Below are 24,397 nucleotides of genomic sequence, written 5' to 3'. Positions count from 1 at the left end.
CGCCACCCAGCCTCCCAGCCTCCCGGCCCTCGGTCTCCAACGTTGGGTTTACTGGACCTCGCGCCCCGAGAAGAGCGTGGGCCGCCTTTTCTCTGCAGACAGGCGGAGGAGATACAAAGCGGGTTGGGGGGGAGGGGGAGGGAAACGAGGGCGGGGGGGGGGGGTGGTTGAGGGGACAGCTGCGCCCTCTCCTGCCCCTGCCGGGGGTGGGGAGACAAGACGCGGACCGGAGGGGGCGCCCAGAACTCTGGGGGCTGCAGCCTGTGGACCCCCGAAGGCTCCCAGCAGCGGTCGTCCGGAGGTGACAGGGCCTGATCCCGGGTGAGGACCAGCCCCTGGGGGTGAGGGGTTAGGGGAGGGAGGGGACAGGTGGCCCGGACCGCGCGGAGGCCGGGGATCTGGCTCCCTCACCTTCTCCTGCGCGCGCGTGAGCTTCTTCTGCACGTTGCTGGCGATCTTCCCTGCGGTCACCCCCTTGCTGCCCATCTCGGCCATCGTGGCTCAGGCCTCGCCAGGCGGCGGGCGCCGATCTCCCAGCCCCCAGCCCCCGGCCGCGCGTCCGGCCCCGGCTCCGGCTCCACGCCGCTCTCTCGACAGCCGAGCCGACTGACGGAGGCGGAGCGTTCGCCCGGCGAGCGAGCGAGCGAGCGACGCGGGGACCTGGGGAGGGACGGACCGAGGGAGGGGCAGGGAGGAGGGGCCGGGCCTCGGGCGGCGGTCAGCGCCCCCCGCCCGCCCCCTGCGGACCAGACTCTGCCTTTTAAAGGGCCTCCGCGGGCGCCGAAACCCTCCGCGGACCCGGAGCGAGGGGAGGTGCGCGAGGGCGCCCGGTGCTGCGGAAAGCGGGTCTCCCAGGGCGCTCCGAAGACACCGCCCCGGGGCGGAGACGAAGACGCGGTCCTCCCGGGACAAGAGACCAGCCTGAGAAAGGGTGCGTTCCAAAACCAGAGGTTAAGGGCGGCGATCGGGGCGCGTCCCCGGGGTCGGGGAGCCCCGGCCTGGAGTGCGTGGCGGGAACCCGCTCTCCAGCCCTGGGTTTGGCTCTGGCCTCACGCGGGACGCTCGGCCTCGTCCTGGCCTGTAGACTCACCAGTTTTCACCTGGGTTCGGGGGGGGGGGGGGGGGGGCCTCTAGGACATCTTCACATCTCTGTCCTTGGCACCTAGTCCCATGCCTACAAAGCGCTCTGTCTTCCCATTTGCCGATAATTATTACGGTAATAACAACTGACCATTAACTGAGCACTTACTGTGTGCCTGGCTCTCTGCTGTCTCCTGAACAGGCGGTATAGCTTCCAGTCTCCACAACAGCCCTATGAGGTAGGTGCTGTTATCATTCCCATTTGACAAATGGGCGCAGAGAGGCCTGGAACCAAATCTCTGATTCTGCCTTCCAGGCTCTCTACCACTATGTACTGGGCTGCCTTCTCTTCTGCGAGGCGGGGAGGGGGATGATTAATGATCGTTATTCAAAGAGAAGATAAGGTTATTGCTAACTAGTTTTGCCAACAAATCAATGACACTTGTTCGAGATTTATAAATATGTGTTGAATCTACAGATCCCACTCACACCCCTTCCCCAAATTATGTTAGAGGCTATAAAGGATGCCACAGCCCTATGCTGCCTTGGAGGGCAGGGCACCGCCCTGCAAGGTTTCTCAGGCACCGAAGGCTGAGCTGAGTGGAGAGAGGAGTCCTGGACGCCCTGTTGAGGTGGGTGGACAGGTGCCAGGGCAGGGGTCCCTGGGAGGCTCCCAGAAGCAGGAAAGGCTTTGGAGACCATACACCAAGCCCCGCCCCCATATAAATGGGGAAACTGAGGCCCAGGAATAAAAGGTTTTCACTTCCCACTGTGTGGAAGGCCTCCTGTACTCTGGCCACTCCTCCTCCTTCTTCTTCCCATTACTGCTCAGTGCCCATAAGGGATGATCTTAACCAGTCCTCCCTCCTGGCTTATTACCACTCATATTTTGCAGAAAGACAGACTGGGGGTTGCAGCAGCTGAAGATCACAAGAGAGAAGCAGATATCCAAACCCTGGTCTTCCTGCACTAAAGCCCTCAGCTGATACACCGAACTGCGTCCCAGAAAAAGCACCAAGCACTGCACAAATGGAAAGCATTTTGTCAAAATTATGATTATAAACTCATGCCCGATTCGTGAGTTACAAAAACAAAACGTAAACAGCACAGCCTGAGTTGTTAAAGCGACTTTTTTCTAAAAGCTCAACGTGCTTTCACTTCATGGTCTCTCTTCTCCTAATTTTATGATTGTCATTTTTCTAACCGTTCTCTAAGAGCGCTGTCTCCCAACACTCCTCGGAGGAAAGGAGGAAATAAGCAGAAGTCAAACCGTATTACAATCAGTTCCCAGGGAACAGTGGGAGACTGTGCTTCGCTGGGCTTTGGTGTTGCAAAATATCACTTGACAAAAAAATTGGAAGCAACTTAGATGGTTATCAGCAGGATGGAGTCAGCTAGGGGATCATTCTAAACAACCATCCAGAGATGTAGCAACATGAAAATAATGCTTACAGTATAGTTGTGAGCAAAAAGGAGAAGACAAAAAACACTGTGCATGCACTCTGTCCTTGCAACCACTAAAAATAAATATAAGTGCTCGTGATCCAAGACTCAAAAGGACCATGCACAAAGGAAACAGGCTTTGTTTAAGGTCGAGAGATTATGGCTGATTTTTTTGTCTTAATTTCCTAAATATTCTACAATATACTATATGGCCTTAATAACTAAACACACGCATAGCTCTATCTTTAAATGTGGTAATTCTTTTTTTTTTAATGTCTATTTATTTTTGAGAGACAGAGACAGAGTGTGAGTGGGAGAGGGGCAGAGACAAAGGAAGACACAGAATCGGAAGCAGGCTCCAGGCTCTGAGCTGTCAGCCCAGAGCCCCACGTGGGGCTAGAACTCACCAACTGTGAGATTGTGACCTGAGCCGAAGTTGGAAGCTTAACGGATAGTGCCACGGAGGCACTGAGACACCCCTAAACATGGCAACTCTTAATGTGATATCTACGTTGGAAAAACTTTTTTAAACACAAAAGCATTGGAAGATCTATTGAAATAAACAATGCTAGTTTGAGAGTACATAGAAATTTAAATGTTTTAAACTTCAAAAACTACTATTAACACATAAGGTTAAAAGTTTGGAAGGATATACTCCAAAAATGTTAGTCACAAGTCCAAGGGGTAGGAATGTAGGAGATTTTTACTTTCTTCTTTATGATTTGCTATAATGTCTGATTTTCTTTACCATGATAGCCCATTGTTTTCACGATCACAAACAAAACACTAAGATCCAGTATAACTGGGCAAATGGCACAGATGGACAATTCACAAAATCGGAATTTCAAATGATCAATTAACAGGTTTAAAAAAAAAAGCATTTATTAAATCAACGAATTATATCATTCCTGCCTCTACTTTCATCAAATCGGCGAATCATTTTTTAAACTACATTACCTACAGCCAGAGAGACAGGCACTCACACATACTGCTTCTGAGATTATGACAGATACTGGAATTTCCAGAAAGCAGTCTTGTAATATGTATTAAGAACCATCAAAATGTCTATATTCTTTAGGGTGTCTGGGTGGCTCAGTCGGTTCAGCATCAGACTTTTTTTTTTTAACTTTTTTTAATGTTTATTTATTTTTGAGACAGAGAGAAACAGAACATGAACAGGGGAGGGGGAGAGAGAGAGGGAGACACAGAGTCCAAAGCAGGCTCCAGGCTCTGAGCTGTCAGCACAGAGCCCGATGTGGGGCTCAAACTCACGGAGTGTGAGATCATGACCTGAGCTTAAGTCGGACGCTTAACCGACTGAGCCACCCAGGCACCCCAAGCATCAGACTCCTGATCTCTGCTCAGGTCACGATCTCATGGTTAGGTGCCTGAGATCAAGACTCACAGTTTGTGAGGTCGAGGCCCACAAGTCGGGCTCTGCGCTGGCTCCAGGCGCCCCAGAGACTGCTTGGGATTCTCTCTGCCTGTATGTCTGCCCCTCCCCCACTTGCTCTCACTGTCGCTCTCAAAATAAATAAATAAACTTTAAAAAATGCCTGCATCCTTCAATCTTCGAATTTCAAGTCTAGGAAATAACTTGAAATTTTAGCAAAGCTTTAATCATGCAGATGTTCATCACCTTAATTGTAATAATGCAAAATTACTATTTTGGCATGTTCACTGTTTATTGTTTGCTCCCTCTCTCACTCTCCAAACGTTGTCAGCACCTACTAAATGCCAGTGCTGGGCTGGGCTCTGCAGAAACAGCGGTGGGTGCAATGGAGCCCCTCTTCCAGGAGTGCGCCACACCAGGGACAGGAGGGGTTCTGGGAACGGCCTGGGAGGCTCTTTGAGGGAGGGATGTTACAGACCTGAAGTGGGCATTGGCCGAGAAGGAGGAGGGCACCTGATGCCTAGCGGAGCCCTCAAACATCCAGGCAGGAACAAATCAACAGACAAGCAAATATGCAACATATTATGGGCTGCCTTTCCCTCTGCCCCTTCAGGGCCCAGGTCTCCCGCCCCCTGTGTCTCCCCAGCTCTGTGCAGAAGACCCTGGGGGCCCAGCTGTCCAGCTCACTCCCAGACCTCTGCACAAAGGCCTATTACCAGCTGCAATGAACTAAACTCTGGTGTAGCCATGCATGCAATGTCTGCGGAAACAGTGATTCCCAAGTTTTTTTGTGATGGGGAAATGCTGCTAATGTGTTGTTAACAGAGTAACGAGGGATATTACATTGTATAACAGCAACGGCTAACTGCTGGGTGTTGATATCTCTGGTTGGAGCGATTTCGGGGTGAGGATTTTTTTCTCCCTTTTTTATTTTCCCAATTTTGTGCACGTACTATTTTTGTCATCAGAAAGAAAAGCTATGGAAAATACAAATTGAAACGAGGAAGCTGTCCCTGGGGCGCTGGTTGGGAAACCACAATATGGCAGAGTAGAAAGACTAAACACAAACGCAGACCGTGTGTCCTGTGCCTGCACCTCTGAACCGTAAGTTCTGGGGAAGTGATTTTGCAAATTAGGAAGGACGCAGGCAAGCAAAGTACCTTCTCTCCCTTCCCTTGGAGAGAAAATAACACCGCCCTCATGTTTTCCTTCTGTTCTTCAAGAATTGAATAGGGGGCCCTGCTCTAGCACCATGACAACTATCATCATCCATCATCATTATCATTCTATCTTACGAAGCAAGATTTTTTGCTTATATTCTTATGACTGTCAGAAGAATCCTGTGTTCTACAGCAGTAGGACATTTTTGCCCTTGTTATATAACAATCAGGACTCAGAGAAGACAGGATGCATTTACCCAAAGGCCCGGGGCACAGTGTAGGTCCTATGCTGAGATCAGTCAGCACCTGGCCATCCCCAGTGACTGGAATGGACCAGCTTCCTACCTCTCTCCTGGGACAGCAGGCTTCATCTCCTAGAGAGACAGGGAGAATCCAGAAGAATCTACAGGCAGAACCAGGAGAGGATTTGTCTGTCCAGAAACATTATTTCAGGCAGCACATGTGTGATGCACATCCAAGAAAGGCTCCTTGACAGATTATCCTCACTCCCTCTCACATGTAAAACGCCACCAGGACATTGTGGGAGGGGCAGATAGTTCTGGAGTCAGAGGTCAGGTTCTCCATTGACCACTTTTCCATCCTTGGCTATAGTATTTAAACTATTCAAGCCGCCTGTGTAATACAGGGATGAATTATACTCTTTAAGTAATTGTGAAAATGATGAACATTATCCATAAAGCCCCTGGGACATCAGAAGTGACAACATAGACAGTGGCTGTATACAGTGGATGGCAGATGCAGTCAATGTGGTCTGCTCAGATAATTGACCTACTTATTTAGGGATTCCGTCCTTGTTTGGTGTGAACTGATGCAACCTTGCCCCTTGCGCCATGATGTGTACATAGCCCAGGTGAGTTACCTATTCACCCCAAACCATAGCAATTGGCTCAAGGATGTGCACATGACCCAAGCAGAGCCACTCAGACTTCCCTGGACATGAAGGGATATATGCCCATAGGAAAGGAAAGTTCCTCTTTCCGGGAGAGTTGTTAAGATGGGGGAGTGTGAGTCTAGAGTCTCCAGGGGCCAGCTTGCCCATCAGATGGACGATCCTGCCTACAAGGTGAAATCAACAGGAGTTGAGAGTTGGAGAGATGGGGACAGAGGAACAGAGACAGAGGGACAGAAGTAACAAAATTGTTTGAGAACTTGGTTCCAGTCAGGCTTGAGCCCTCCAGCTGTCTAGCTATGCCAACCAATACATCTTTTTCTTATTAAAGTCAATTTGAGGTCATTTACAATCAAGAGTCATGGCTAGTGTATGTTATCATAATAATGCCCTTCTGAGAGGCAACTCTAATGACTCCCTGATGTGTATTCAAGTAAGAGTTTCTCTGAAGTGCCTCTAACTGGTCTGTCTGAATTAATATAGACCAAAGGGGGTTGGAGAGGCAGATTACATTGACAGTAGACATAAACCAGGGCTGTCCTGGGCAAATCGGGACATATGAGTACTAGTGACGGGATAGGAATCAAGAATAAAGGTGGAAAAGGAGATTAAACACATATAGTTCACAATCTGTGCTCAAGCTGGTGCTGAACACTGACATCTATCCACTGTCCAGGCCTATGAGCCATAATTGAAAAGATCCTTGCAGAAATGGGAGAGTGATATTCCAGAGGACCTTCTGAGAGAAGACCTGTCCCAGGCTTTGCCTCCTGGCCCCCAAACCTACCACCCTAGATGTTGAGCTCCATTCTTGATCATATTTAATCAGGCCCTGCAGGAAGGAGTCTGGAGAGTAGGCCTGTCACTGGGCCACCAACTGGCTGCAGGATATTGCCAAGGCTTCTGGAAACAAGAAAGAACGAGCAAGAACCAGCTACTCCCTTTTGCCACCAGCAAATGAAGTCTCCAAAAGCAAAACAAAACTTTTAAGATAATCAACTTGCTTGGGCCACCTGGGTAGCTCAGTCGGTTAAGCTTCCAACTCTTGATTTCAGCTCAGGTCATGATCTCTAGGTTCATGGGTTCAAGCCCTGGGTAGGGCTCTACACTGACAGTGGGGAGCCTGCCTGGGATCTATGCCCCTCCCGCACATGTGTGCATGCGCTCTCTCTCTCTCTCTCTCTTTCTCAAAAATAAATAAACACATATTTAAACAACAAAAAGATAATCGCCTGTGTTTCGCCTCCATATCTTTAAACCTTTTTTTGTCCTGTGTGCTGTCTATGGTGTGGCCCAAATGCAGTAGAGCAAGAAAATGACACCATCGTAGGCTCAGAGCCAGAAGGCCAGGCTCTGCCACCATTAGTCATGTGACCTTGAGCCAGTCACTGCCTGCAGCTTCTAAGTGGGGCGATAATACACGCCAAGCAAGGCTGTTGTTGAGAATTAGAGGTAACAGGCCCCCTGGCCCAGGGCTCAGTGTCCTCGATAAATGGCAGTTACTATTATGACATGTCGGCTCACAGGCTAGGGACAGTGCCTCTCAGTTCATCTGGTCTGTGGCCCTCCCCGTGGTGAGAAGCAGCAGGCTGACCTTTGCCAGCTTTACAGCCGGGCAAATAGAGGCGCTAAAAAGCAAACAGCCCTTTGCCCAGCCTTCCTTCAATAAATCACTGCTGACTTCCTTTAGGAATAAGATTCCAGCCTTTGGAAATGCTCACTGGAAATTTACTAGCATTGCCTTTGTATTATCTGTGGAAAAAATGGTTTCCCCCACAAAGTGCAGGGACGAAATGGCATATGTATGTTTCCAGGCATATCTATGATATAGCAAACTAACAAGCTAGGGGACTCTTAGGAGGACTGGACGGTCCCTTGAAACCAGGCTTCCCATACACATCACCAGGTGACCTTTGAGACAAGCCTTTTCACGGCATGTACAAAAGCCTTGCAAGTGTTGGCATCCTGAAATGCTTGTGAAACTATCCTCAGAACACGGTTTTCAGTACAGTGATGTTCCTCAAGATAGGGGAAACAGTGAAAAGTGGGAAGCCGCCTGAATGTCCAAGCATGGCTTGGTTAAATAAGTACCTATCTAAATTTTGGCACCTCAATATTTTGAATATTAAACTCCCATTAAAAATTGATAAATGGGACTTCTCACAATTAAAAAAATCCGCTTTTCCAAAGATACTATTATGAAAGTGAAGAAGTCACCCACTCAGATAAAAACTCCTCGTGACACATACGAGCAAAGGACTCGTACTGCAAATATATAAACAACTGCTGTAGCTCAGTGACAAGAGGGTGAACAGCCCATCTTAACAAATAACAAGAAAGAGCCAGGCAAATGATTTGAAAAGACTCTTCACCAAAGATGGCAAAACACACATGAGAAAATGCTACACTTCATTGGTTTTTAGGGAAATGCAAATTAGAAAACCACATACACGCACACACTCACATATACACACACACACAAATGGTTAAAATGGAAATGACTGACAATGCCAAATGTTGGTGAAGAAGCAGAGCAACTAGAATGCCATCGGCCACTTCGCCCCGTATGCCAGATTCCTCCTTTCTTGACAACGAATTTTCCCCTATCATCTTTTGCTCCTGCCCACTCTACTCAAGTTCATCATGTGTACCTGAAACCTAACTGTGCCCTGCTGAGTGTTTTGCCCCTGAGCATCCCTGTGGCTGTGAGCAGACACCTGGGTGGGGCAGAGCTGCCCAACTGGTGTCACCCTTGTCCAGACAGGCCGTCATGTGTGCCGGGGCCTTGAATGTACTCTTCCCGAAGACACACATGCACATGCCACCAGACCAGCCCTTCTTCCCTGTGTCTTCACCTGACCACCTGGCTGCCCCTCATCGCTCTTCAGACCCAGCTCACAGGTCATCTCCTCCAGAGAGGCATCCTTGACTCATCTGACTCAGGCAGGGATCAGTGACACTCCTCTGTGCCTCCCTGCACCTGCCTTTCTCCACACCCGGCACCTCCCAAACATCATTCTGTTATTGTGGGGGGAAGCCACATTAGGACCCAATTCTTGACTCTGACAGTGAGTAGGGATGCACCCACTGTGTCCCTCCTGGCCTGGTGGTGGAGGAGGTTATGCTTGTTTGTGGGGAAGAATCATTTTTTTCTCAGACTGTAAGTCAAGAAATGACAACCTCCTGCACAGAACTGGGGTTGCCTTTGAGTGGAGGCTATGCTCTGTTTGAGAACCACAACCCTCAACAGGTGCCCTGGGCGGGGGAAGGACCAGGTCTAGGTAACTCTGACCTCTGCTACTCTCGGTGAAGCACAGATAAGACGCTCAGCACGTAGCTGCTAGAATGTTGCCACTGCTCCTGGCTCTGGACATGGTCCACCCAAGGCATGGTCAGCAAAGGCATTTGGCACCAATGGGTGGAGACCTACCTGCAGCTGGTGTCTTGTAAGTGGGCAAGCGGCATTCAATCAAAGTCACCACCTTTCTGCCTTCACATATGTCCCACCCATGTCACTTCCTCTCTCTCTTTTACTGACATTTGCTGCATTAAGTATGCTGCATTTGCCTATGGTTTTATAAGTCACTGGTCATGCTTAATTCACTTATTTCCTGCTGACCTGCATTGCTTCTAAGGCCAGCTTCTACCAGCCCAGCCTAGTTCCTGGCCCCAGGAGCTGGTAGCAGAACCAAGGGCATGGCCGAGCCCTGATTGGTGGCCCTGCGGGTGACGGGTGCCGCAGGGCAGACAGTGATGCACATTCACAGAGTGCAGGTGGCCAACATCACTCCTGCCATGAAATCATGTTTCTTGCATTTTATATTTTACAGAGTGGAACACAGAACATAATAATAGTTTTTTGTTCATTCTAAGTAAACATCTGACAATGTCCAATTCAATGGCTCCTGCTCCCAAAACACAATGCTTTCTTAAATCAAAAATGACTGAGGGGAGTCTGGGTGGCTCAGTTGTTAAGCATCTCACTTGATTTCGACTCATCATGATCTCCCAGTTTGTGCGATTGAGCCCCACATGGGGCTCCGTGCTCAGCATGGATTGTCTCTCTCTCTCTCTCTCTCTCTCTCTCTCTCTTCTCTCTCTCTCTCTCCCTGTCCCCTGCTCATGCTCGCTCATGCTCTCTCACTCTCTCTCTCAATAAATAAACTTTTAAAAAATGGCTAAATGTATGGGCATTCATAGGCAGTAGGGACAGAGCTCAATCCACAGTCCTGACTGTACATGAACTAATTGACTTCCTTTACTCTTCTCTCTCAAAGCCTTATTTAGCCAGAAGGTCATTCCTACCCCTTTTCCATTTCTCCAGACTTAGAAAGCTCCGGTCCTCACACCTACCTTCTGACCACTTCTACACCATAGTGTGACTTTCCCTTCTTTCTCCAGCCTGGGGTCCGCCATATCAGCCACACAGCTACATCCCAGGTCTGGGCCAGGTCTTGGGAGGAACATCCCACATCCCTCACAACTGCAGGTTTAGGATACCTAACATCGTGGGGACCTCTCAGGGGGACAAATGTAAGAAATCTCTTTTGCTTCTCCCTGCATGTTGAGGCCGTGGGTAACCTTCTGAGGCTTCCTTAGTCCACCGCCCAGACAAGACAGCAGAGTTTCTCCTACCTTGTGCATGGCTGCTCAGGGAACTCTGGGAAAAATATACTCTGCTCTCAGATTCTTCCAGACCGGGCTAGGGTTTCTGTCTCCACCCCCACCCCCTGACCTTGTCCCCAAAGATTGGTCTGGAGAGCAAAGCCAGGGCCTCTATGAGAACCTAGCACATCCAAGCTGTGTTCACTTCCTCTCTGACTCTCCACAATCCCACCCTAAGGGTAGCTTTCTGATCTGAAAGAAGGAAGACTTAATCTAGGCTAACTTGCAAGGCACTGCCCCTAGTCTGCTGGCTTATGAATAGGTCTCTGCTTTCCAAAGTCAGAAGCCAAGAATTTGACCCATTCCCTGAAGCAATGAAAGCAGAGAGCTCATCTGTTTGAGCAAGGGAAGTTTGTGGGCAACAGAAATGCCGAGGGACAAAGCAGTCCCTCGCAAAGCAGTGGTTAGCATTCCCAATACTATCCTGTGTATGTCATACATAGTTCATGTACATATATAGTTTATGCAAACTATGTATATAGTATATATAGTTTATGTAAACCCCACCATCCACATGAAGCAAGGAGGTGTTTTTTACAGTCTAATTAGACCCACATCACATCTGCCTGTAAATACAGAAACAAGACTGGCCCCCCAAGGAGGCAGTGAAATCTCCAGATCAGTGATCAGTGAGCGCTGAGCTGGCTGGCCCGGACACTGCAGACACACACAGAGGAGAATAAAGCAGGTCCCTGCCCACAAGGAGTCCTCAGTCTGGAAGCATACGGACAATACTCTATAAACCACCCTTGGTAGATAATAACCCGTAACATACTAAATTGTTGCCTGTTGCCTGTTGCCCAAAATTCCATGAGTGGGGAAAAAACCTGAACAAGGTAGATATTTTGAACTGATTCACTTTTACAGACACCCAAACATATACACCATTGGAGGAAACCTTCGGCCTCGTGTGGGACCCATGCCTAAAGTCTTCACCAACTGCAGCTGCAGCTCCCTGGCGAGCGGGAGTCCCCTGCAATGAACACCTTGACATAGTCATTCTAAAATTCTGACACTGGTGCAAGCCATCTACAGAAACGAAGACATTCCCAAGCCATGACCAGGCTCCTGGCTCTGCATCTCAGAGAATGCTATGAGGTAGCCTGGAGCTGGACCCACCCTACCCCTGGGTCCAGGCGGGGACAGTTTGGCCACCAGAAGGAAGCTGTGTTCCAGGGATTCTTGGAGGGGGCCTGGCCTGGGCTCTGAAACCCTTATAGCTTCATTATGTCCACACAGCCCTGGTTAACTGCCCCCACCCCCAGACTGCTTCCTCTGTGCCCGTAGCCTGTCCACCTTAAGACCTCCCACCTCTCATCTGCCTTGCCCTCCCACTTGCCCTCTCCACGGCCCAGGGAGACTTTTCTAAAATGTTATTATGGGGGCCCCTGGGGGACTCAGTTAAGTATCCGTTGATCTTGACTCAGGTCTTGATCTTGAGGTTCATGAGTTCGAGCCCTGTGACAGGCTCTGGGCTGACAGTGCGGAGCCTGCTTAGGATTCTCTCTCTCTCTCTGCCCCACCCCCTGCATAAAAAATAAATAAGTAAACATTTAAAATAAAATAAAACTGGGACACCTGGGGGGCTCAGCTGCTTAAGCATCTGGCTCTTGATTTCAGCTCAAGTCGTGATCTCATGGTTTGTTGAGTTGGAACCCTGCATCGGGCTCTGTGCTGACAGTGTGGAGCCTGCTTGGGATTATGTCTCCCTCTCTCTCTCTGCCCCTCCCCTGCTTGCTCTCTATCTCTCTCTCAAAATAAATTTAAAAATAAATGTATAAAAAATAAAATAAAATATTATTCTGACCATGCCACTCTCCTGCCCTTCACTGCCTCCTGAGATTCTAGAGTAAATTCCAAATGCAATAAAACCTTGGTTAGCAAGCATAATTTGCTCCAGAAACATACTTGTAATCCGAAGCACTTGTATATCAAAGCAAATTTCCCTTAATAATGGAAACTCAGATATTCGTTACACAACTTAAAAATATTCATATAAAAATGATAACAATACTGGAATATAATACAAAATAATAAAGAAAATACAAAATATAAGAAAAATAAGCAAATTAACCTGCACTTACCTTTGTGGCTGGTGTGAGGGAGACAAGAGAGGAGGGTGATTGTGTAGGACGACTTTCACTATCGTTAACATAATCACTGCTACCTATTGGCTCAGTGGAATCTTTTTATTTTCGTGCAACTTTAACAAGGAACCTGTCCAATGACACCTGCTTTTGCCTCCTTTTGAGGATTGTGGAAATGTGACATTGCATTGTCGTTAAACAGATTCACACTCGCACTGCTACAGCCTTTTTCGGTAGTGCTTCTCTACAAAATTCTGCTCTGTTTCCCACATTTTACACATCTCCCTTATCTCATATGAAGTGAGGGATTCCACCGCCTTTTTCTCCTCCTCCTCTGCAGACGAGATGAGGACATAGACTTCTCACAGAATCTCGGAATTCTAACCACTCCCATACCTTGTTTGTACTTCTCGATGATTTCCTTTCTAACTTCCACTGTAATCATCTCCTTCTTACCACCTTTCTTTTCAGCCTTTTTCTGCATGGGGGCCATTGTATACGCTCTCACAGATGTTGACTATAGTACAGTATTAATAAACTCTTGTCATATATGTATTTAATGTAACTGGCAATACGGCAACAGAGGAAAGGGTCTATATCTGCAGGCTGCCAGACCTAGAATGAAGCAAAGCGTTCCTAAGCTTAGTCTTGGATGGAAGAGCAAAGGACTGTCCGTAGGTGCTTTGAAGTGACAAAAAATACAGTAGTGCCAGTTGTGGGCACCTTCCAATGTTCTGAAAAATCACTGATTTCTGCCAAACACCACAGCCTGAGACCAAGCATCCAAGTATGGGAGATGATCACCCACAATCCTGCAGTGAGAGAGAGAGAGAGAGAGAGAGGAGAGAGAGAGAAGAACCATGGGCTCAGTTGGGATCACGGGACATTTGACATCATGTACTACTCGTATTGCAAGACATCACTCATTTATCAAGTTAAAATTTACTAGAAATGTTTGCCCATCTTGCAGAACACTTGCAGAACAGGTTACTTGCAATCCAAGGTTTTACTGTACTTTATATTAATGTGCAGGTTCCTGGTGGCTCTGGGCGCTCCCACCTGCCTCCATACCTTCCTCTCCCCGAATTCCTAGGCTCAAGCCCAGCCCAGGTCCTCCTGCCAGCTTCCCTCCAAGCTTGGCAGAAGCTGTTCTACATCTCACCAGCCTCTTCTGCTTTGCCTCACTGTTTCCAGCTCACCTCTAGACCCAATTCAAGAATCCCCCCCATCCAGAAAGCTTCCCCAGGTCTGCCAGGCAGCCCCAGTGCCTTTGCTTTGAGATCTTACAGCATTAGGGAAACATTTGGTCTTTCACCATTAAGTATGATGAAAGTTGGTTTTAGGTTTTGTTTTTTTTTAAGATGTTCTTTATCAAATTGAGAAAGCTCTCTCTATTCCTAGTTACCTGAGTCTATCATAATGGGTACTGAATTTTGTTAAATGATTTTTCTTCATCATATAATTTTTATTCTTTAGATTCTGATAGATTACATTGATTTTTTTGTTTATTTATTTATTTTTGAGAGAGAGAGAAAGAGAGAGTAGGGGAGGGGCAGAGAGAGAAGGAGAGAGAGAATCCCAAGGAGACTCTGTGCTGATAGCGCAGGGCTCAACCAGGGGCTCAACGTGGGACTCAATCTCATGAGCCATCATATCATGACCTGAGCCAAATCAAGAGTCAGATGTTTAACCTACTAAGCCACTCAGGCTAAGCCACCTACTAAGCCACCAAACCTACATTGATTGGTTTTTGAATATGGAGCCAGCGTTGCATCCCTGGAATAAATCCCACTTGGTCATGGTGTTTAATTCTTTTTATATATTGCTAAATTCTATTTGCTAATATTTTGTTAAGAATTTTTGCATCTAGGGGCACCTGGGTGGCTCAGGCAGTTAAGCGTTCAACTTCAGCTCAGGTCACGATCCCGCAGTTTGTGGGTTCAGGCCCTGCATCAGGCTCTGTGCTGACAGCTCGGAGCCTGGAGCATGCTTCAGATTCTGTGACTCCCTCTCCTCTGTTACTTTCTGTCTCTCTGTCTCTCTCTGTCTCTCTCTCTCTCTCTCTCTCTCTCTCTCTCTCAGGCGCGTGCACACTCTGCCCCTCCCCCACTCGCTCATGCTCTCTCTCTCTCTCTTAAAATAAATAAACATTTTTTAAAAACCACAGTGTTTGACAATAAATTTCATATTAAAAAAAACTTGAATTCAAATAAATAAAATTTTAAGAGTTAAAAAAAAACCCCACCGTGAGATATCACCTCACACCTGTCAGAATGGCTAGTATCAAAAAGACAAGAAATAACAAGTGTTGGTGAGGATGTGCAGAAACGGAACCCTCGTGTAGTGTTGATGGGAATGTAACTTGGTGCAACCTCTATGGAAAACAGGATGGAGATTCCTCAAAAAATTACAACTAGTAATTCCACTGCTGGGTACTTACCCAAAGAAAAGGAAAACACTAATTTGAAAAGATGTATGCACTCCTATGTTTACAGCAGTGTTTATAAAAGCCAAGATATGAAAGGAACCTAAATGTCCATTGATGATGATGAATGGATAAAGATGTCGCATACATACACAATGGGATATTACTTAGGCATAAAAAATAATGGACTCTTGTCATTCAAAACAACATGTACAGACCTTGAGGGTATTATGCTAAGTGAAATAAATCAGCCAGGGAAAGACAGATACCATATGATTCCACTTACAGGTGGAATCTAAAAAATACATCAAACACACACACACACACACACACACACACACACACACACACACACAGAAACAGCCCCGTAAATACAGAGAACAAACTGGTGATTGCCAGAGGGAGGGAGTAGGGGGAAGGGCAAAATAGACACAGGGGACTAAGAGGTACAAACTTCCAGTTGTAAAATAAATAAGTCACAGGGGAAAAAATACAGCATAGAGAATATTGTAATAACTTTTACAGTGCCAGATGGTGATTACACTTATCATGGTGAGTACTGCATAATGTATACAGTTGTCAATCACTATGTTGTACACCTGAAACTAATACAACTTATCTCAATTATACTTCAATCTTAAATGTGTTTCATTAGAATTAATCTCACATTTTTAAAATATTTTTAATATTTATTTATTTTTGAGAGAGAGACAGAGTGTGAGCAGGGGAGGGGCAGGGAGAGAGGGAGACACAGAATCTGAAGCAGGCTCCAGGCTCCCAGCTGTCAGCACAAAGCCCGACTCGGGGCTCTAACACAAAAGCTGTGAGATCATGACCTGAGCCGAAGTCTGACACTTAACCAGCTGAGCCACCCAGGCAACCCTGCATTAATCTTACATTTATCAATAAATACTAGAATTTTTTTTGGAAAAAATATCACAACAAACAGTCATGTAGCCATCACCTCAATGCAACAGTTGTGAAACTTGGCCATATATTATACATGTGGTAAAACATTACATATACAAGATATACATATAATATATTATATATAAAACATATATGCAATATATGTAACATACACATAATTTGTATATTATATATAATGTATATACAATTTATATATTATGTATTTTTAAATATGTATATATAATATATATGACCCATTTGAAATTTAGCTGCAGGTACCATGACACTTCTTTACTCATGGAGACATCAGTGCGCATCTCATAAATTACACTGTCATTATCACACCTAAGAAATTTAACAATAATGTATCTATACCATCTAATATCCATTCCATATGAAATTAAATTTTACCAGTTTTACCAGTTTAATTTTACCCTTATAGGGTTTTCTTTTCTTTTCTTTCCTTTTTTGAAACAGGTTAAGGTTCACATGTTTCATTTGTTGCTGGGACATTTTAGTCCACCTTGAACAGCCCTCCACCTTTTGGTTGGGGAGGCAGGGGTATGATATCCATTTGAAGAATCCAGGTCAGTTGTCCTATAGAATGTCCCATATTCTGAATTGTGTTTCCTCGAAGTTTGGTTTGACTTGTTCCCCTGGACTTACTACCATCTGGAAGCTGAGTCTAACCACCAGTCAGCCGGCTTACTTGACCCCTAAGGCCCTGTACCTCACACTGCATCACAACAGAGAGATGACCTGAGATGAAATCATGATCTGAGCTGAAGTCAGACGCTTAACTGACTGAGCCACCAGGGCACCGCTTGTTTAAGACTTTTTTCAATTTTTTGAATTGAAGTATAGATGTACTGAATGAAGAAAAAAACAAAAAAACAAAAAAGAAGTAAAGCATTATGCCTTCCAGACATACGTTAAGTCATTCATTTTCAGTAAAACATGAACATCCCTCATGTTAAATTAATATTATTTGGAAGCTTAGTGGTCTTGTCATATTGGTTATATACGGTTACTAAATTTGCTTTGGTTTAACAGTAATGTAAGAGCCATCAGCATAAGAAGTTTATGCTTAATTTTCTATTTGTATATGTATGAGAAATGTCATAGTTTCAAGTAAAGATCTCACAAGGAAGCCAGCATACGCCCTTCTTTCTTGAGCAGCAAAAAATATGTACAAAGTTAGTAAACAAGAAAAAAACAACAAAAATACACAGATTGAGTTTTTGTATTTTTCTGTGGTGAGTGACTTCTTTATAATAAGCCTAGATCATTCTCACAAACTAAAAAATAATGATTAAAAAACAAAACTACTTTTAAAATGGAATTTAAACCCACAGACGCAGACACTAGCTTTTAGAAAAAGTGGGGGTGGTGCGGGCAGGGCACCTAGTGGCTCAGTCCATTAAGTGTCTGACTCTTGGTTTCAGCTCAGGTCATGGTCTTGCAGTTTGTGAGTTGGAGTCCCACTGGGGATTCCATGCTGGTAGTGTGGAGCCTGCTTGGGATGCTCTCTCTCCCTCTCTCTCTGCCCCTTCTCTGCTCACGCACTCTAAGTAAATAAATAAACTTTAGAAAAAGTGGAAAACACAGACAAGCTCAAGGAAGAGTAGACACTCTGACTGCTGTTGGAGCTGGTGGCAATAAATAGGCACCTGCTAGGAAGAGGAGGCAGGAGAAAGGAGTCCAAGATTTGACTCATTCTTTTATGACGAGGGCCCATGCTGCCCTCTGTTCCTCACCAGCCTGGGTCTGGGTGGCTGGAACTGTCTCGGAGGCCTGGAGCTGCACACGGGGTTGAAGCTGTCACACGCAGTTGCATGTGACAGCTTTCTCACTCTTGCCTCAGTTGACAGGGTGTGGGGGATGCTTTAATCTAGCATTTTTGCTACTATCGCCTACAAATGTATCTATAGCCATGTGCACATAATCATATATGTTGCTTTTAACTCTTTGCCTTCTGTCCTACCCTTTCCTCTTTTCTGGCCTTCACATAGTGGTTCCATGAAGCTAGCACGACAGCTGTTTTGTCCAGTTAGGCTCATTCAGGAGCCTAGAAACCAAAGTACAGAGGCAGGGATGGACTAGCTGATGGACACACATCTAGTGATACAAACCTCTGCCCCTCTCCCAGTCCCGAATCCTACACTTGACTTTCTCTCTCGTGTACTCTAAGCACAATCCTGATAAGCTCACAAAAGCCATATCCCACAATTCCCTCAGAAAGGGGTGGGTACAGGCACCTCGATCTGGGGCAGACTGCAGTTGGCTAAACGGATGGGATTTCTCCCTTGTCCCTTGCCACTTCCCTTAAAGAGCTTGGGGAAGTTAAATACTTTGCCAGCCTCCCCTGAAACTGGATGGACATTTGACATAGCTCTGGGAAATGAGACTTGAGTGAACATTTTCTAGGATTGGAGGAGGTTTCTGCTTTTCTTGATTAAAAGGAAATTGCAGTCCTCCCTCCTTCATGCTGCCTTGAACACAAATAAACTGTCTGGAGCCTTAGCAGCTATTTTGTGATCACAAGGCAACAAACAAAAAATTCGCACATAAGCTTGCACTGATGCCATGAGTTTCTGAACCAATGCGAGCAACATGACTTGGAGAATCTTGTTGTATGACTAGGCCTCTGTAAAGAAGAGTTTCTGTTTCTTGTAGCAAAAACATTCTTGTGTGTGTGTGTGTGTGTGTGTTTGAATATTTTATGCAGAAATCCCAAGTTACAGTGATACTTATGTGAATCAAAATTGGTAAATACATTTAAATATTATTATTTCAATCAATACCTTTTTATGTTTTATTTTTATTTACTTTTTAAATTTTATTGAAGTGTACTGACATACAATCTTATATTAGTTTCAGGTGTGCAACATAATGATTCAACATTTATATACATTGTGAAGTGATTACCATGATAAATCTAGCCACCATCTGTCACCATACAAAGTCTTTACATGTTATTAATTATATTCCCTATGCTATACTTTGAATCCCCAAGTCTTGTTTCTATTATAACCAAGGGGCAGCTGGGTGGCTCAGTCAGTTAAGCGTCTGACTTCAGCTCAGGTCATGATCTCACAGTTCATGAGTTCGAGCCCCACATCAGGCTCTGTGCTGACAGCTGGGAGCCTGGAGCCTGCTTCGGATTCTCTGTCTCCCTCTCGCTCTGCCCCTCCCCCACTCACGCTCTGTCTCTCTCTGTCTCTCAAAAATAAATAAATGTTAAAAAAAACAACTTTATTTCTATTATAACTGAAAGTTTGTATCTTTTAATCCCCTTCTCCTATTTTGCCCATTCCCCAACCCACCAAGTATTCTTAACTGATACATACATACACCATTTAGAAACAAGTTGACTCAATAGACATGTATTGAGCACTTACCATGAACCTGAATCTAAGGATCCATACATAAATAATACATTGTCCCTGACCTCAAGGAATTCCTGGCACTTGGATTATATTTGTGTTCTTCACACAATTCTGTAAGATGAATATTATTGCCCATTTGCAGATGGGGTAAATGGAAGCTCAGAGAAGTGAAGGAATTTGCTTAATGTCACACAGTACTTAGAATTGACACTTGACTTATGTAGCGCAATCAATCCGTGAGCAGGCCAGCAACAAAAGACAGGAACCTACTCAACCAGAAACTTCCTCAGACCCCACCCTCCCATGGTGTCTTTTTCTTTAAATTGGGAACATGGGGAAGATCATGTTGGGCTGGTCAGTGAGGGGTGCCAAAGAGAGAGAGAGAGAGGGAAGAGAAGAGGAAGGAGGAAGGAAGGTGGGGAGAGGAGGGAGGTGGGGAGAGGGAAAGAAAGGAGAGGGCAAGGGAGAGAGGGAGGGGGAGAGGGGAGCATACTAACAGGAGCAAGATCAGTGCCAAGGACCCAGGCATGCCCAGGTTCCACCCCTGCCCACTGGCCCCAGCGAGAGGGAGTTGGAACTCAACCTACAGCTGTCTCAGGAGAGGCAGAAGCTGAAGCAACACCACAGGAAGCAAGAAGAGCCCCTGGGGTGCCCAGCCCCACCCCCAGGAGAGCTGCTGGGGACCTACAGTGAGCCCCTCCTCAGTCTATAAGAATGGTGACCAGCCACTGCTCCCTGGAACCAAAACCTCTCTGTCTGGGATTCAAATAGCAGAAACTGAGCTCAACTCAAGCAACCAGGAAGATGGTTGACGTGGACACAGATGGAAATCAAGGACCTTCTGCCTCTGTGCTCACTATGCATTGGGGGACAGCCCTTGCCTCCTCACCGCAGCCCCTCTTCCCCACAACACTCGCTGAGCAGATGCCTGGAGGAGGAAAGGCTTCCTGGCACCCCGGGCTCTGACCTCCATGAAGATTACCTCTTTCTATTTCCTGCACCTACCCCGTGACCTATGCTGACTTTTCTGGGAACCGGGATTTCAAATAAGCTTAAAAAGCAAGCAAACAAACAACAACAACAACAAAAACCTCTTCTGCTTTTCAAAAATGCCTTTTTCCCCTTTTCATTTTCAGCAGAAGTAACCAAAGAAACCTGGGGGCAGATGCCAAGGGAAGGTGGAAGGAGAGAAGGGGAAGTCTAGGTACTGACTGGGAGGCCCCCCCATCCTTGTCCTCATCCTTGGGGCTTGCTGGGGGCCAGCCCCACTGAAGTCAGCACCTCCAGGCCTGCGAGTGTCCTCACTGCCCACGCCTGCCACCGTGCCAGGCCCAGAGCAGACAATGCTATTGATAACAACAGCTCCCATGTGAGCATGTGTTCTAAGTAGGCACTGTGTGCAGAGCGTTTCATGAGTTATCCACTTTAGCCCTCACATCAACCCTGTGAGGTGGGTAGATGTTACCCCATCTTACAGAAGAGGAAACTGAGGTCCACAGTGGTTGAATTACTTGCCCCACATCTCTCAGCTGCTCTAGATCTAACTGCAAAGGCTGTGTTTTGGATCCCATGCCAGAGGGGGTCCCAGCGCTGACTCCAGCCCATACACATATTTTGCTTGACTTGCACAACTGGAGCCTGCCCAGTGTTTTAGATTTGATTAGTTGTTGACATTTAACAATTGAGAGAGTTTACATAAAAGCTCACATTTCAGGATATCAGGCCCCATTAGGCCCACATTTCCTCTTGGCAATAATTGGCTGAGCTGACCCTTTGTATGAGACCCTTCTCCCTACTTTCTTCCCAGACCTCACTGTTCCCTGTTGCACTTCCAGCATCAAAAGCCAGTGTAAAAGGCTCTGATCATCTTCCTCCTTGTCTGCTCCACTCAGTCATGGTACCCACATGGCCCTGTACACAACAGAGTTTGAAAACCTGCACTAAGTTACAACACTTTATGGATGGATGGATGGATGGACGGACGGATGGAAAGACAGGCGGATGGATGGATGGATGGATGGATGGATGGATGGATGGACGGGTGGACAGACGGGTGGATGGATGGATGGATGGACGGATGGGTGGATGAATGGAAGGATAGGAAGGGCTCAGAAGATATCAACTGCCTGTCCAGGAAGTATCTGTGGAAAATGTCCCAGCATCCTGTCAGCCAACTTACAAACTCCAGGGTATCTATCCTAACATGTCAGCCTGGCTACGCATCCCCTTTGGCCCTCAGGCCCAAGCCCTGAGTCCCTAGTACCAGGAGATGACTCAGCCCTACTGTCAGAGCATCACTCTATGAAAGCCTGGGGCAGGCAGGCCCTGGAGAAGCCCTCACCTATAAGAAGAACAGACATTCACGTGCTCACCCCCACTGTGCAGGCCCACAGTGGTGCTTCATCATGGGTCAGCTTTGAGAAGGCAGTAAGGTGAGGGGGGCAAGGCCTGGCCCCTGCCAGTGCCCACTACTAATCAGCCATAATAAGAGGTGGGAAGTCAGGGAATGGTGGGGCTGTTTAGAGGGGCCATGGGAGCATGTGCCCCATCGGCCCCAATGCTGGCAGGAGTTGAAATGGGAGGGACAGGGCATCAGTGAAAGGATGGGAGTTTACACGAAGTTTATGGTGTAGGTACATCTTAGGACAGGAACCCCAGGTGGCGGGAGGGAGAAGGAACGGGATGGGCAGACTGGTCCCTCGCAGGGCTGCACATTGCTCAGGCAGTACGGATGGGGGGGTGGAGGGGTGGGAGGCAGAGGGTTGAGAGATCTCTCCAGCAGGTAATGGCCATAACTAACTTCGAGGATGAGCCTGGAAGGGTCCTGGTCCGACAGCCATGACAGTGTTTGTGGTGTCTGAAAGCCTCAGTCCTGCGTCTTCCAAATGCCACATCTCCCACAGGTCTAATTTGGAGTGGAAGTCGGTCATGAGAGTCGTGGCAATTTTCCCTTCAGTCTTTGAAGTCACTGACATGCTAATAATCTCTTCCTGGGGAATCTGACTGAAGCTGCTCTCCATCTAGAAAGACAGGAGGCAGTTTAGGGAGGGACGTGCCTCTCCATTCAATGGCCAAAGCATCCTATTTTCTCAGAGCCCCTGCAGAACTAAGGCCTGAGCCTGCAGTGATGGTGCCCAGTAGAGCTGGAAGAGACCGAGTGGCCTCTGGGAACTGGTGGACGCTGTGCTGAGGCGGTCCCAGCCAGGCAGGCTCAGAGGCCATGTGATATCGCCCAGTCCCAGGGACTAGAGGAGGAAGATCTTCTAAAACAGTTAATATTGACCCCTGACCCAAATAGCCTTAAACCATAAGGGTATTTATCATCACCTGTAACAAGATGCCTGGAAGTACAACAGACCCCAGGACACATGGATTCAGCAGCCCAGCCCTGTCGTCTGTGACCAGATTTGCCCTGTTTTTCTGCTCCACGTTTCTTGCAATTGGCTTCTTCCTCTGGCTGCTCTTCTCACCCTGACACAAAGGAGACATGTATTTAGTAACATACACATAATGGAATTTACCATTAATGGCATGTAGTACATTCACAATGTTGGGCAACCATCACCACTGTCTAGTTCCAGAACATTTTCATCACCCCAGAAGGAGCCCTCACAACCAGTAAGCAGTAACTCCCCATCTCATGCATTCATGTTGTAGTATGTATCAGTATTTCATTCCTTTTCATGACTGAATAATCTTCCAGAACTGCTAGATTTTCAAAAGCCTCCCCCACAAGACTTCTCTTCAAGTCTCCTAGGGCAGAATCAGGCCACATGCCCATTTCTGAACCCCTCCCTCTCAACGCCAATGGGATCACCCATAAGTAATGGCTGTCTCGGCTGCATATTAGATCACTCAGGGGCCTTCAAAAAACCATGACCTTGGGGGCCTATCCCAAGAGATTTTTATTTAATTGGTCTGGGGCACTGGCGTGGATATTGGGATTCTTTTTAATTGGTTATTCCCATCATTAACGGTGGAGATGAAGACAAGGTCATGAAAAAATGAACTAAGTCAGGAGACAGGTGGAGAGAGCAGGTGATGGGGCCCCAGGACTGAGATGTCAAGGAGAGGACAAACCACACGCTTCCTAGTCTCCAACTCAAGCAGCTGGACCTGCCCTTGGGTGGATGTAGCAGGAGAGGTCCCAAACCCTGCTGGTGCCTGAGTTTGGCGACTGGGCCTCTCCACTTTGCTGCATACTGAGCCCCTTCAGGACTCCCAGATGTCGGCTTCTGAGAGTGGGATACCATGGCACCTGCCTTCTGCTGTGCCTCCCTGCCCAGTGGTTTGGGGGGTACCAAAGGTTGAGAAGCACTGGCTTAAGCATTAACCCTTCTGTTGGAACACATCTTCCATTTCTTGGACTTTGCCTCATTCTCCGAGGCCCCTGACGAGCTCCTGCCAGGGAAGAGAGGGGGGCCCTTTCCCACTGGAGATCTGGTCCAGTGAGGCCTGTGACCACAGCTGCAGTCCCATCGGTCATTATTTAACCTCTTCCCTCTCCCTCCTCTGACACCTTCCAGCGCTCTCACCACTGGCCAAGTGCTCCTCTGTGCTGCCAGCTTCGTCCTGCCTGAACCAGCAACCCTTCCAGGGTGAGGAGGATTCAAGGGAGCTGCCTGTATCCTTTGTCTCCACCTGTCCTCCCTGCTTCCACCCTGGGTGGACCTCTCCTCAGCTGCTCCCTCTACTCTTGAGAAGACCCATCTCATCTGGGATGTTAGGGGATTAAAGATGGCTTTTCTGGAAATTTAACTTTAAAAGGGCAGTCTGGAAGAAAACAAACCACTGATGGTGGACTGTTGCTGTTGTGGCATTTTTCAACCTGATTGTCGCTGGGGCCTAAGAAAGGGCTGCGTGCACCTGATGATACTATAACCTGACCAGCATGCTAAATTGTCATCCACTTTAACCATTGCCAAATAACGCTATT

General features: G+C 47.0%; 1 protein-coding gene and 1 long non-coding RNA gene across 22 annotated transcripts in view; one reads left to right on the top strand and one right to left on the bottom strand.

Moving 5' to 3' along the window:
* Positions 1-769, bottom strand: part of BIN1 (bridging integrator 1) — a 55,431-nt gene extending 54,662 nt beyond the window's left edge. For 13 of the 20 annotated variants that reach the window (XM_027056020.2, XM_027056024.2, XM_027056027.2 and 10 more), the window contains exon 1: positions 412-769. In XM_027056020.2, the coding sequence (XP_026911821.1) occupies positions 412-495 (84 nt within the window). In that variant the 5' untranslated portion in view covers positions 496-769. The remainder of the gene's footprint in view (positions 1-411) is intronic. The other 7 variants (XM_027056036.2, XM_027056040.2, XM_027056039.2 and 4 more) reach the window with 6 other exon arrangements.
* On the top strand, positions 168-3,428 carry LOC106966382 (uncharacterized). 2 transcript variants are annotated; one of them, XR_003418946.2, is made up of 5 exons: positions 168-321; positions 767-931; positions 1,283-1,319; positions 1,559-1,712; positions 1,976-3,428. It is a non-coding gene; the product is annotated as an uncharacterized LOC106966382 (long non-coding RNA). The 2 variants fall into 2 exon arrangements; XR_003418945.2 differs by lacking the exon at positions 1,283-1,319.
* The last annotated feature ends 20,969 nt before the right edge of the window (positions 3,429-24,397 follow it).

The sequence above is a fragment of the Acinonyx jubatus genome, chromosome C1 (genome assembly GCF_027475565.1).
Source record: "Acinonyx jubatus isolate Ajub_Pintada_27869175 chromosome C1, VMU_Ajub_asm_v1.0, whole genome shotgun sequence".
Classification (NCBI taxonomy): Eukaryota; Metazoa; Chordata; class Mammalia; order Carnivora; family Felidae; genus Acinonyx; species Acinonyx jubatus.
This window is presented reverse-complemented; position numbering and strand designations above follow the sequence as displayed.